Genomic DNA, 15,579 nt, shown 5'->3' with positions numbered 1-15,579 from the left:
TAGTTTTAGCTCAAAAGCCAGACAAATCTTTTTGATTTTAAAGAACAATGGCTGAGTGGCCAGAAATGAAATAGACAGGTCCACGTCACAATGCTGTTTGACACCAACTACCCAAAGTCCAAGAGGGTAACAGTTGAAATTGACATCCTGATAAAGCCATTGTCAACCGACGCGAAGCGGAGGTTGACAATGGTTTTCGAGGGGTGTCAATTTCAACAGTTACCCTCCCAAACAGGACTATTTATTTTATTAAACTGAATGTCTTAATTTTAGAGAAAATTTTACTGCTTTTATATAAAAATGACATGAATTATACGGCGAACCGTACGCGCATAATTTACGCGCATGTAACAATTCGTTGTGTTACCCGTTGCCAAGTGCGTTGCTAACGCTGAGGGTGATAGAACGGATTATCAACTGCGTCTAAGCCAATCAGATTTCAGTATTTAACATAAAAGTATAATAAAAACATATATGCACCGCTTTTTCGTCTTCGCTTGTTTTTTGGTTTGTTTTGGGTTTTTTTTTTTAAACCTTTGCATGCATGGCGTTATTATGTTCAGAAAAAGCGGTATTAATTGTGTTGTGATAACAATTATAGCCTGTTTTTCACTTGAGATTTACCTGTATTTTTATGAAAAATTAGGGATGCTATAGCAGGTAATTAATTACCACAGATGTACATGTAAAGGTGGGGATAATTTATACATAACTTTTACTGCTTTAAACTTACATAACCACCTCTGCATCCACCATTCAACTACGAATTTTGTACCACTCTTGAATAATAAAGTGATGCTGTGTTTGATATTGTTTGATAATTTCAATTCACATAAATTTATCAATATCAATAAAAAAAAATTCTGTCAACTGTATTACATGTAAGATTCATAATACCACACATACAAATTCACCAGCCAGTTACAAGTGTTTTTAGTCACATGGCACAGCCATATTAATTATTGTAAATGATGAATTCGACATTGTGAGTAAAAGGACCTTTCGAATGAAAAACTTCAAATAAAAAATACATTCATATTTGCTAATAATTATTTCATTTCAGCAGGACGAAGTTAGGACGACCAATAGTTAAACTGGACAAGTTTGGAGACGGGTATATCGTCTGTACATTCTTATGTGTATTTTTCTATGTATTGTAATTTTAAAAAAAACATTCACTGAAAACCCCTGTTTTTATCATGTTAAGAATTAATTAAGTCTTCGGGAACAAATACATGTAATAAAACTCCATTATCCGACAACCGAACCCTTGTGCAAAATACCAGGAGAGTTTAAGGATCAAGAAGCAATCTTAGACTTAATTAAAAATTGTACACTGTCTTAATGTTTCTTGATTGAAACCACTGTCAAAATTTTAATATCAAAAGTTCTTTTTTACACTAGAAAAGGATTATTTGATTATTGATACCAGAAATTCGAACCAACCTGGGTTTTTTTTTATAAGTGTATCGAATAACCTAAATCCACAGGAATTACCTAAATCCTCGCAAAATCTAACGAATGTGGGTATTTACGTATTGAGAGAGAACACAATATTATTCGGAACATCCATTGAATACGCCTAATAAATTGTTGATATCAGAAACTCAATTTTTTAATTACATCAGAATATGGATTTTTTTTTACATCAATAATTGAAATTTTTTACATAATAAATCATGTTCTAAAATCATGTTATATATTTTGATATAAAAAATAATAATTTTCTTATATCAGAAAATACCTTAAAATTGTTAAATATGAGCTGCAATTTTCATGATGGATTTATTTTTACGAAAATGTTATTTTCTACAAAAATGACAAAAAATAAAAAATATCATGGTTTTCAAATTGCTACTCGCCAAATTTTTGTGAAAAAAGACCGTTAAGAAGTCTTAATTGGAGCAAAATTGAATTATTGTCGTCCTGTACAAAAATTGATTTGCTACATGTATATATGTTCCTTCGAAGAGAAATCTTTCCTCTGACAAAAAATAATGATTTTTTTCTATAATAACCTTATTTATCATAAAAGTTAATTAAAGTTATATGCAGAGTTTTCATACTATATAGCAGGTTTTTACAGCAAAATAAAATTCTAAAAAATACAGTTCATATTGCTTTAAACAGCACCCCATAAACTTCAAAAAATAAGTTTTAGATTCCCTTAAATGTTCTATCACAGGAGTAAACATACACAACTGATGAAAAAAAAATTGCAAACACTTGAAACAGAATCATATTGATGATTCTTTTATCAATTTATTTTTATCGGAAGAGAAATAATTCAATTCTATAAAAAGGAAAATCAAACTATCGATCATTTTTAAATAAAGTAAACAACTTTTCGGATTGTTTTGGGTCCTTTGGGGTAAATCGACGTACCTTAGTTGTTTACAAAAATGGCCACGAGGAGTTTAGGGAATATTACCTTAATCAACGCGAAATCGTATTGTAGCAGTGGTAATTTTAGGAATTCGTTTGCTCATTATGTATTATATCTGAAATTAAATCCAGATAAAGTGAGCGAGATGTTAAACGAATTTGTTTATGTGATGAAAGAATTCTCAGAGCAGTTGGAAAGAGAAAGTAAAATAGAGGAATTATTCCGATGTTACAAAGTTGTAAATGAAATTATATCAGATAGTGAAGTCATTCTTAACAACATCGGAGCTCAACTTTTTCGGTGAGTGTTATAAGCCTTTAGTTATAAGGTATACCCCCTTTCCACGAGAAGGGGTTGGACTGTTATTAATTACCCCCCCCCCCCTCTCTCTCTCTTTAATTCACTTTTCTTTATTTTGATTTTTCCCTATTTTAAGAGAAACTGTTCACGATGAATTATCAGACTAGAAACAGAATACATACCTAAAAAGATATTGGTGTTACAATTTCATTGTGTCATTTGATTTGACATTGACCTTAGACCTATGACCTGCACTTCACTAGTCCTCATTTTTCGTCTACCTCATGAAGTTTCAAGGAAACATTTCCGGATATCTTTATCAAAATTCAGACATAGACACATATGTATATATTATAGTATATGTATAAAATAACATATTATAGTATATACCTGCACATTTAGTAATTAGATGTAAGCAATTTAACTGTTTCCTATTTTTAAAAAATCTGGATTTTTCATTGACCTTGACATCTTTAACTTCACCTTTCCTCATTATTTAATTGACTTTATAAGTTTTAAAGAGAAAACTGATCGAAATTTTTTTTTTTTTTTTAAGTTTTAAAGAGAGGTATTGGTTAAAACAATTCAACATTGTGTATGAATTTGTTAACTTGACTCTTATCTTTTCTATGTTCTGCACTTATTCCATATTGACTTTAACTTGAATTCGTTTTTAAGATATCTTAATTCCTTGAATTTGATTTATTGAAAAACTGTGGTTATGACAGTTAATAAAAACATTCAAGTGTTCCTTTTTTCACATTTATGTACTCTTTACTTGGACTTTTGTACATTTCTTATCATGCTGTAACCAGTCTGATTACTGTAAAACCACCCCCTTCATTTTATACTCTGTCAAGTGACCAATGTAAGGAGAAGGGGGTGGTTTATATCAGACTGGTTGCAATACAAATGTACCAATACTGTCCTTTGGGCAGGGCAGTTTTGTCCTATTAATATATATATATATATATATATATATATTTAAATTTTTTTTTTCATTAAATCAGAATTGGATACACTGATGAAGCTGCTATGTACATCCGAAAATCCCTCGAAATTAACCCCGAGTACACAGCAGCCAGGGAGAACTTGGATAATATTTGTTGTCATCTGGTTGAGCGATGGCACTTCAGAATGCTGAACGATGTCAACAGAAACACAGCGTTCTTATCTGCTCTTCAAAAGGCAGCCAAACTTGGTTACACCAGTGTCCTAGATATGGGTGCTGGGACTGGAATTTTAAGGTAGATTTTGTTATTAATTAATGGGGTACAATTCTAATAAAAGATGTCTCCGTCTAGTGCAATACATGTTTCTAGATAATGAAAGGAGACAGTAAATCATATTAAGGAAGGAGTCTTCTCGTTATCAAACATACTTCTTATAATAAGAAATTCATGAAATTTTGACACAGTCAAGCGGATCATATCACCAAATGATTCTATCAGTTTAATCAAATTTGACCTTTTTGTTTTCGCATAAAGGTCAGGTCAAGGTCACTACCTTTTTCTTCAACGTAAAGGATGATAAAAATAAGTGTAGAGCTTTGTAGTTCTGTAGACATTTGTTTAAGAATTTAAGATTCTATTCTTCAATGAAATGATAGAATATCAGAATGTCTATCAGTTTATACTACTAAATTGGAATAAATATTTATACTAAAATTGATATTACTTAGCCCACATTTCCTCTATTTTTTAGCTCACCTGAGCTGAAAGCTCAAGTGAGCTATTCTGATCACATTTTGTCCGTCGTCCGTCCGTCCGTCCGTCTGTCCGTCCGTCTGTCCGTCTGTCCGTCTGTAAACTTTTTACATTTTGAACTTCTTCTCTAAAACCGCTTATCCAATTTCAACCAAATTTGGCACAAAGCATCCTTATGGGAGGGCGAATATAAATTGCAGAAATAAAAGTCCGATCTGTATTTAAAGCGGAGAAAACCTTGAAACTGTAGAAAAAGGGGGGTGCATTTTTAAAAATCTTCTTCTCAAGAACTACCGAGGCAAATTCAACGTAGTTTAGCATAAATTATCCTTATGGGAAGGAAAATATAAATTGCAAAAATTAAGGGGTAATTTTGTGTCAAATCTGAGTTATTACGAAAATAATAATAAAGGAAAGGCGTGTTTCAATCAGTTTAATAGCTTCGGGTTCGGCATCCGGTAAAATGATTCCATACTTCTAAAACGAGGTTCTTTGTTTAAAGCAGCCATGACATTATACGAAAAAGGGTCGATCTGACTATGATGAATTTGCTTGTTGTGCAACAGTTCGCGTATGAAGGGAAATTTTGAAAGATGCAAAATATATTGGTGCCGATTTTGTGAAGTAAATTGAGGCTAAATATTTCAATGCGTTGACAGTTTTCACACATGACGTTGGTGTTAGCTTGTTCTGATTTTCGTTTCGTTTTCATTATCTATGCTTTGTAACCTGGAAACTATCGTCTGTATTTCGTGATTTTTACGTATCAAATCAAACAGAGACTTCGGTAAATCAAACAGTTAACTGTTTTCCTGCGCAAATTAAGCAAAATCTGATGTAGGGGTACTGAAATACAATTCATTCTATCGGTAATTCGGCATTATCTTTTGCGTAATGGAAGATTAATGCAATAGCTCGGCATTTTCTCGAGTTTATTCAGTTTAAATAGAGTTTGATATCGCTGACGGAAATATGTAGGTATATACATGTATATATATGATTCATTTCGAAAAAAATAAATTGTGTTCTTTATTTGTTATACATGTAGTGCATGTTTCTTGTGTTTAATTGTTTACAATTTCTATTTACTCACCATATTTGAGTGTTAAGCTTCGAATTGTAAGCAAGATACATAGATTCTCACAATGCTCACAATTCTATGTTTGTACACAGATCTTAAAAACTAAAGATTAAAAAAGTAAAAAAAATGTCAATATTTATTAAGAAAATTTTCAAAGTCTGTTCTTCCAGAAACCAACTTTAACAACTTATTGTATTGTAAACTTAACCTTTTTAGCTCACCTAAGGTTGGGGCCACAATGGGGGGGTCGAAGTTTAATATAGGAATATATAGAGTAAATCTTTAAAAATCTTCTTCTCAGAAACTAATCAGCCATGAAAGCTGAAACTTGTGTGAAAGCATCATCAGGTAATGTAGATACAAATTTGTGAAAATCATGACCCCCGGAGGTAGGGTGGGGCCACAATGAAGGATCAAAGTTTTACATAGGAATATATAGAGTAAATCTTTAAAAATCTTCTTCTCAGAAGCTAATTGGCAAGGAAAGCTGACACTTGTGTGGAAGCATCCTCATGTAGTGTACATTCAAAGTTGTGAAAATTATGACCCCCGGGGGTAGGGTGGGTCCACAATGGGGGGTCGAAGTTTAACATATGTATATATTAAGTAAATCTTAAAAAATCTTCTTCTCAGAAACTAATCGGCCAGGAAAGCTGACACTTGTGTGGAAGGATCCTCAGGTAGTGTTGATTCAAAGCTGTGAAAATCATGACCCCTGGGGTACGGTGGGGCCACAATGGGAGGCCGATGTTTTACATAGGAATACACAGAGTAAATCTTTAAAAATCTTCTTCTCAGAAACTAATCAGCCAGGAAAGCTGAAACTTGTGTGAAAGCATCCTCAGGTAGTGTAGATTCAAAGTTGTGAAAATCATGATCCCCAGGGGTAGGGTGGGGCCACAATGGGGGTCAAAGTTTAACAAAGGAATATATAGGGTAAATCTTTAAAAATCTTCTCAGAAACTAATCAGCCAGATGATTCTTAATAATTGTTAAGACTTTGGCCCCAGGACAATTCTTTGGCCTTCCGAGAAGGTTCAGAGTTTGATGTACGTTTATATCCCGTATATAAACTATTGTTAAGGATCTTTTTGAGAACTGCAATACTCAACATATGATATGACTATAAAATCATCCTGTTAGAAAAGGGACTGATTATAAACATAAGAATATCCAGGGGAAAATGGATTTTATTTATACAGGATGTACATGTATTATTGTACATTGTCCAGATAGTTTGTATTATGACTCCATTAAACTGATTTTATCATACCTTTTGTTCCTCAGGTGAGCGATGTGGCCCATGGGCCTCTTGTTTTAAATTTAGAAGGAATTTTGATTATTTTTTTATGCTTCCAATAATAAAATATTTCTGATTTTTATGTATTTTGAAGACTTTATATAAAGATATAAATTGACAGAAAAGCTAATATTTTCACCATTTAATAAGAGAGAAAAACTGATTTTAGTGATTTTTTCACAAAAATTAATGTATAGAAAGGGCGCTTTAAAAAGCTTATAAAATGTAATTTGATAGGCAAATGATATTTTTAAAACATATTCTGAAACCCAAGTATCATATCATTGGTTCACATTAGTAAAAAAATTCCAACATTAATGTTATTGTTTTTAAAATGCTAAAACAGACTCATTAATCTGCAGCAATTTTGAATTGCGAAACGTGATATTTTCCTATGCCAATATTACGCCAAAAATATAGTCCTTGTTAGATTCTAAACATTGATTACTTTTTCTATGCCAAGTTGTATTATTCTAAAAAAGAAAGAAAAATATACTATTTTAATTTCCTTTCATCTTGATTTAATGAACAATTACTCAAATTTACGTTTGACAAGTCGAAAACCAGAAAAGACTCCTTCCTTAAATGTATATTTGTTAAGGATGGTATTTTTTGATAGATTTTGCAGTATCCATATGCTCAGGTGCTTTAAATATGACTAAATGTCAAGAATTGTCTGTTATTTTATAAGCCTTGTGGTTCTGCATTTAATGGCCAAACATTTTTACTGAATGATCATCTCGATCAAAAAGGCGGTATTGTTTCAATCTTGATTGACAAGGGGTACCATTTGAACTTTGAACAGTAAAAAAAAAAGGAGGGTGTAAACAATGCTATTTCGCAATGCATTTGTCAAGTTTTTTGTGAAGCACCTTAAATTTTATTTCAACTATTGGTCAAACCTGTATGCGTTTTGATGTACAAATTTAGTGTTTTCTGTTGCAGTATATTTGCTAAAGAAGCCAAGTTTAGGGATGTGTATGCTTGTGAGAGATCAAGTACCATGTGCGATTTAATAGAGAGAGTTGTCGTTGCAAATCAGTGCCAAGATGATATCACCATCATTGCAAAAAATTCAACAGAGTTGATTTCAGGAACAGATTTTCCTGAAAGGTATTTTTTTTTCATAGCTTCAACCTTGAAAATTAAAAGTTGTTTGTATGTAAAGCAGAGGTTTTTGTATGCACATAACTATAACTCTCTTATAGTTTTGAGCTAGATTTTTCATCTTTGATTAGTCCATTGTATCACAAAAGGACTGCTCTCTTTTTGCATTTTCAGCTCCCTTGAGCTATAATCTCTGACGAGCTTCTCTAATTACCCACTGTTCATTGTCACCCATCCACCTGTGTATCTATCCATATGTTAACTTTTCATATTTTTAATTTCTTTTTAAGAACCACTGGGCTTCCATATTTTCAATTAGTCTCATTACAGAGAATCCTTAAGAAAAGGGGTTGGAATTTGTTAAAATAAATGCTATTTTCAAAGGAATTCAAAGATATATATAATTTTAAAAAGAAAATGTGTGAAAGTAATGTAATAACAGTAATATGATCATCTATGATCAATTAAGTATTTCTATTAATATTTCATTGTGTATTACATCAGACATGCAATTCTAGTTAAAATGTCTCGTATCATGTTCCGTTATTTGTTCTTTACCTGTCAAAAACCTGTTATAGGCGTGATTTACCAAAATACTAAAGTTTACATGTTCTGAATTACCGTTCGTGTTTTGATACTACCCCTGTACTTTGTTTACATTTTTATGAGATCAATTTATCTGCTTTGACCCGTAATTAGATCGATTAAATACATGATATCTGTTTTAAACATATTTATATTTGCCAAATTCATCACCCTGTTTAGTAGCATGCCATTTTAATGCTCTTTCCGGTAGATAATCGTCATTTTACCGCTCACAAACTTCTCTGTACGGAACATGCTGTTGACGGACCGCTTCACTCATCGACATGCAAACATATTCTGACACTTATTTTTGTGTTATCAACATTTCTGAGTGCTTTATTTTGTCATGTATTATTGTATTTAGATGTGACCACTATTTTTCCATATTTTTACCTCAGTGCAATCAGTGATTGCTGTTATCTGTCACCCCGATTGATGAACTATGTCTTTGTAGCGAACTTCCGTTTTCAAGTGTATCGCTACGCGCACTACTTCAGAAGGCACTAAATTTCAAAATTCCTTTAGTGTAAAATATAGCAAGGATGTGTATTAAAGCTATATGCGTATTTTGACACAGAAATATGTGTCTGTGTTATTAAATTAATCCGGACAAGGATTTGTGTAGGAATAAAATGTTTATTTATTATTTAAATATGCTTGTTCGGAAATATAGGACACTTGTCCGGAATGTCCAAAATCCGTACAGATTTTTGATTGGTTGTTTGTGTCCGGACAGAAAAGGACAAGTACTCATTGGTTGGAAAAGTTTATAAATATAAGTTAGTTCCAGCAGCAGTATCACTTGATCACTCGATCACATCCCGTTTGGTTGAGCACTCCTCAGAGAACTCCATAGAAGGTAGTTAAGCAAGATGAACCTGGTCGTAGACGATGCATATTTTTATAAGGACTTCATCATGCGGACAGAATCTGTATAGTATAGCAACCATGTAGACCCATCTTTCCAGTGTTATAGTTCTTGTTATTAGTTGCTATCTATAAAAGGAACTACTGTAGAATCATTTAAATTCGTGGGGGCCAATTTTCGTGGATTGTTTGTTTTTTGCGTATTCGTGGGGATGTAATTTCGTGGATGTGTTGGTTTTCAGTTTTATTAACTCTTTCAAAACCTGTTTTCGTGGAGGACGTAAATTCGTGGGTGAGGGCTACCCACAAAAACCACGAAAATTGAGCCACCGCGAATTCTAATGATTCCACAGTATTATATCTATTTGAACTGTTTCAAGTTTAGAATTACGAGTTGTCCGGATTGTTCGGAATCCGTATTATTGCTGTTCGGATTTTCTTAATTCACTAGTTCAAATACTGAGTACTTAAGGTTATTCATTTTTATAACAAGTTGTCCGGATGTTCAGATAAGGCTGACTAGATTATTTACAGTTTACTGGAAATTATGAGGACTTAGTTAGCATACCTAGTACAAATGGGGAGGGGTGTGATTTTACCAGATAGAAATTAATAGACTGCGTGTCGAGTTTAGCTGTCCTGATCTGCGCAAGATTATGTTTTTAATATTTATTAATTCAGTACAATTTTAATAAGCTGTTTGTTGTTGATATTGAGCTTGAAAACGACAAATCCTGCAGATATGAGAACTAGTAGCATTTTATTTCTTTATGATGAGTTTTTTAAACAGTGATAGCCCCAGGTTTGAGGTTGTATTGTTTGAAATGGTCAGCATCTAAGTCTGTGTTTTCATATTGATATATTTTGCCATCCTGAATAATTGGTGTGTGTTAGAAAAATGGTGTTTTTCTTTTGTGGCAAGGATCGCTCGACTTTTTACAGAAATTTTGATCTTCTGACTATATAAGTATTTAAATGGGGGATCCCAATAGGGGTTATAAATTCAGCATTGGAAATTATATTGGGGGAACCTTTAAAAAAATCTTTTTCTTAAGAATTTATGATATCAAGCATACTGTCAGAGAGTAATATCGTTCTTTGAAACTGTGACTCCTTGACCAATAAAAAGGCCACAGTAGGGTTGCGAAATTCAACATGGGAATACATATAGGGAAAATCTTCAAATTTAGAATTTGCAATTGTGACATTAATTTACAAGCATCACGGGATACATACCGGTAAAATTAATTAATGAAAACTGCATGAGCACCAACTTTTCCCACTGAGTGTTAGTGATATACATATAAGAAAATTTATAAATGGATGAAAATATCCGCTGGTAACTGTGACTCGAAAAGAAATACATTTATATAAATTTTTTCTTGTTGATATATTTCCAGAGTAGACTTGCTAGTGACGGAAACATTTGATGCTGCCTTGTTCGGTGAACATGTGATTCCCTCTTTAATCCATGCCTGGGAAAACATACTGCATCCAGTAAGATCCTCATTGGAGTACCGTAAAACATTAATTTGTAGAATTTCATTGAATTCTTTGAACTTAGAGTAAAATGGTCTTAAGCAGCATCTGCACTACATGTATATGTGTAGTATGTGAACGTTTATCAGTTTTGCTTGGTTTATTGCAAATCTGGCTTGAGAGTACCGGTATACACTTTGGCTGATATAGCGATGCGTTGAGTGACAACACTATTTAATTGAACAGTTAAACAAGTAATTTCAAGGATGAATAATAGAACCAGTTATCTTTAATTGAATTACATGTATTATTTTTGTGGAGTTAAACTTTGTAAATCTATAACATAGAGGGACTGAGAATATTTTTTTTTAGACTGAGGTTAAATTGCATAGAGAAACAGGGGTTGGGACATCCTGCTTACTACTTTACATTATACATTCATAAGAAGAAGGTTCCTAAACATTCAATGTGTTGATATAGGAAACTGGTAAAGTGATCCCAGAGAGAGCCACTGTGTATGTCTGTGCCATTGAGAGCGAGAAATTGAGACTTCAAAACAGGTCAGCCAAGATTTTTTTTCCACAAATAAAAAATATTCTGCATTTTACCAACAGGCAGTTGTCAGACATACACTTAAATTGACCATTTGTCAACTCCTTTTGGACTTTTCTCAGTTTCATAAAACTAACAATGAGAGAGCAAAACTCTTTCAAATTTGTTTGAAGATCAGTACCTACCGGTATTTTGAAAATATGCATTTAATTATTGAATGATCATATGCATGAACACAATTGGTGAGATTTCCTTTCAAAGTTTGAAGAAGCCAAAAATCCAAATTTGGTCTTATGCATACATGTACTTCATTACCAATTATCTTTACATTTTGACAGATTTGTATATCCAGGAATTCAGAATCTTAATTTCAACCATATCAATATTGTGTGTAACACTTCCCAGTTCCTTGAGGAGCCTTATTCCACAGAAAATCTGCACAACTTGTCAGGTCATCTGAAATTCCTGTCTGAGCCCATCCCCCTCACAACTGTCAATTTTAATGATGTTCAGGTACAAGTACACGTACAATATACAGCATTCACTGCAGTAATGAAGCGCTCACCAATTCTTTTTTTTAATCTGATGTCCTCTCCTCAACAAAAGAAAACAACAAAAGTAGCAGCTAGTACACATCAAAATACAGAAATTTAGATTTTATGAATTACCTGTAACTTTTCCTGATCTTTCATTTATGGATTTTTCCTTGCTATGCTATTCAAGCTCAGAATGTCATCAGACTTTTAAATAATCGTATGAGTACCCGTTGTTATAAATTTTTTAATAGAAATGAGTCCATGAATAAAGTAGAAGTTCGACAAGCATATATATAAAAGTACACATTCGTTTCACTTTTTGCAGATGCTGAAAAGACTTGATAAAGGAGTTAATTTTGATATGGAGATTCCAATCAAATTGTCAGGCAGACTTGATGCTCTGGCTGTGTGGTTTGATCTCCATTTGATTCAGGACATCACCCTTACGACCAACCCGTCCACCCCAAACTGCTGGGAACAAGCAATATTTCCTGTGATACCCAACAACTCACCCAGCTGTAATGCAGGTAACAATATGTGCATGTAATTTTTTTTTTTTTTGGGGAGGGGGGGGGTCATGGTTCTTTGTAAAGGGGGAGGGAGGATTTGGGAAAGAGGGAGTTTATTAATTGCGGTTTCAGATAATTGTTATGGTAAACTTGGAATTAAGTTCCAACTGAGTACTCCAAAATCGTCAACATACTGTAGTCAGGATTAAGATTTAGATGGAATTTAAAAGAAATGAAATGCAAAGGCATTTAATATATGGGACATTTGAACAAGTGTTGTGAACAGCTTTTTATTTTACAGGAAAGGAAAGATGCAAAAATTGTTAGATATTGATTATTCTTATGATATACTCAGTTATCATCAGTAGGAACTTATTTGCCAATCATTTTTGGGAGTTGATTTTAATCAACTCTCCTATGCACTTACTCGGGCAAAGCGAAAGTGAAACAGTGTTTGGACCTAAGCACAAATCAATACCGCTGACAACACTTAGTTCTTGAAAATAATCGATAAATTCGATGCTATGTACCGTATTCTGAAGCATTGTTGTTCAAGAAAACTTATTCATTAATACCATGAAAATAATAAGATTTTAAATTGTACAAACAATTTAGATATTTTTTAAAGTCGTATGTATTCCTACGCTAGAATTCAATGTAGTCTCGTTCAACCAGACGCTTGGCTGTCTCCGTTAATATCCGACAAAACAGAGTCTCTCTTGCTTGTCGGAGATAAACGGAGACAGCCGAGCGTTTGGTTGAACAAGACAAGATTTCAATCTTGCCTGGATCCATACAAATTCTCAGAAATATTTCGATTACTGATACTACTTGCCATGCAAAATCACATATCGTTGATTTTGAATAAATGATAATCGATAAAATCAACTCCCGTCAGTACTTCAGTACTTTGATTATAAATGTCATCTATTACTTATTCGTTTTTATTATTCCAAGATGAAAAAGGAAGCATTATTCAGAAGCAGGGAGACAAAATTCAAGCCGTCTTCAGTCTCAATCAGAATAGTCTGCATCTGCAGTCATGGATGAAAATTGAAACCGGGAAACCGCGAATCCCCCAGGAGAATCACGGACACTGCAGCAATGAGGAAGCAGAGAAGGTGTTTTACTTGGATAGAGACGAAGTCTTTCTTTTGAATAATCTCCATTGGAATAGACTGCAGTGTAGAGTCTTAGAACAAATTAAAGCTCACCATCCAAAGAAAGACTTGTCTCTGCTGGATTTTTCCACCTCATTCTCTCCCATCAGCCTTCAAATGGGTTGTCATGGTTACCCAAACGGAACAGTTATCATGAAGTCAGAATTTCATGATTTGTATCAAACTTTACAGCGTTCAAATGATCTATCTCAGTTGAGCTTTGACTTGTTGGATACGGATACCGACACCTGGCAGGGTTTAGCCAGGAAACACGACGTCATTCTCTGTAATCCAGTGGAACTGTGTGGAGCATTGAGACAACAGATTTTTGAAGATTTGGAGATTCTGAAGTAATTAAAATTTCCACCTTTTCATTTTACTCTGCAAAGTAACTTTTCTTTCTAACTTTTTGATTAAATGGATGATAAATACAGATGCCCAAAATTCAAATGCATGTTGAATTTTGATATCCTGCATGTACATGTGAAACTTTAAAAAAGATGAGAGTTATACAGAATGTATGCATGCATGAACAATGTGAAGTAAAGAGATGTTCTAGATTTAATAAGCTGTTTAAAATGGTTTCATTTATGATTTTATTTAATTTATATTAGCAAACTTAACACCAAAAATTATATTTTGATTTTTTTCTGGTTTCAACAAGATTTAATATTTTTGTGATAATAAGCTGAATGTTGCTTTAAATACTGTTACAAAAGTTGTTTCTGGTAGTGAATTTAAAAAACGAAATTTTCTCCCCTAGACTGACTTGCTTAGAGACAACTGGAAAGATTGTTCCAGGGATTTTACGAGTCAATGCCATGTGCATTGAGTCGGAGAGCCTGATGTCTGACAGTGCAGTGCTGGGAGATGACGTAACGTTAGGATTTCGTATCGCTGAATTCATCAATATGTACCAGGTAACAGTAGCTTCTCCATCTCTTTCCTTTGTGATAGGTCAACTTGTTTGTATGTCTGTAAAGTGCTATTCATGAATTAAGTACAGTACCAGTTTATGATTTATACATGAATTACATATACATGTATTATTATGCCTACATATACAATTATACTTGGTATATCTTCATCTTTCATGTTTCAACTGAATTCATGAAAGTCATAAATGAATGGTAGTATGATTACTTTTTTGTGATAATAGATCAACAAAGTAACGACATGTTGAACTTATAGCACTGTAATGTTTTTTTAAAAAGTGTACAATTTTTAAAAATGGATACATGTACATATATAATTCCAAAGAAAATTGATTTAAAAATTGTTTAAATGATGATCTTTTTTATTTCAGTCTACTTTACATGTGGATGTCGACTTAACCAGTCTGGATCATGTACGACTCTCAGATCCATTTCAACTGTTTACAATTGACTTAAATGAAAAGCTTGATGACGGCCCGTCATCATTTCTGGACATGAAACGTAGTGTAAATGTGGTTGCTACGGATACAGGCCATGTGACTGCAGTCATTTACTGGTTCGAGTTTGTTCTATGCGATGGGATAACAATCTCAACATTAGAGTCTGTGTTACCATGGAGACAAGCAGCTGTGATGATGAAGTCATGTGATATTGACCTTGTGTGTGGACAACAGATCAAAGTGACTGGGTCTCTGAAAAACAGTTGTTTAGGGATTTCAGTCGATTGTGACCTTAGTGAGGGAAGTTAACAGACAACCACAGTATTTATAAATAGAATTGTCAGTGGTTCACTTAATTTTTTCCGGGTAAGCTTTTTACAGCACAGGGTTCCTTCATAATGAAGTCAGCTGAATGTGTTCTTTTTACTTTCCTTTATAGGCAGCTATATATTGTGTGCAAAAATATGGAATCCTACTTTTTCTGTCTAGATCAAGTTCATGAATGGATTATTAAATTGCACTGTGTATACATAATGAAATAAATTTAATTGATCATATTATTGTACATATATTTCCTCCTTTTGTTACCTAAATTACAGAAAAGATAGACTGCAAGTTCAAGTACATTTTTGTACC

At 33.2% G+C, this 15,579-nt stretch overlaps 1 protein-coding gene across 2 annotated transcripts; it reads left to right on the top strand.

The window, feature by feature from the left end:
• Positions 1-2,374: 2,374 nt before the first annotated feature.
• LOC105319241 (protein arginine N-methyltransferase 9) lies at positions 2,375-15,500 on the top strand. Of its 2 annotated transcripts, XM_034445994.2 has the most exons (10): positions 2,375-2,686; positions 3,697-3,933; positions 7,719-7,886; positions 10,733-10,829; positions 11,292-11,371; positions 11,702-11,876; positions 12,225-12,426; positions 13,366-13,918; positions 14,332-14,488; positions 14,875-15,500. In XM_034445994.2, the coding sequence occupies exons 1-10, from the start codon at positions 2,403-2,405 to the stop codon at positions 15,250-15,252; spliced, it is 2,331 nt and encodes a 776-aa protein (XP_034301885.2). In that variant the 5' UTR covers positions 2,375-2,402; the 3' UTR covers positions 15,253-15,500. The 2 variants fall into 2 exon arrangements, with proteins under 2 accessions (XP_034301885.2, XP_065932270.1); XM_066076198.1 differs by lacking the exon at positions 7,719-7,886.
• The last annotated feature ends 79 nt before the right edge of the window (positions 15,501-15,579 follow it).

Source organism: Magallana gigas, chromosome 2 (assembly GCF_963853765.1).
Source record: "Magallana gigas chromosome 2, xbMagGiga1.1, whole genome shotgun sequence".
Taxonomy (NCBI): domain Eukaryota; kingdom Metazoa; phylum Mollusca; class Bivalvia; order Ostreida; family Ostreidae; genus Magallana; species Magallana gigas.
Note: the sequence above shows the minus strand (reverse complement) of the source record. Positions and strands in the feature narration are given on the sequence as shown.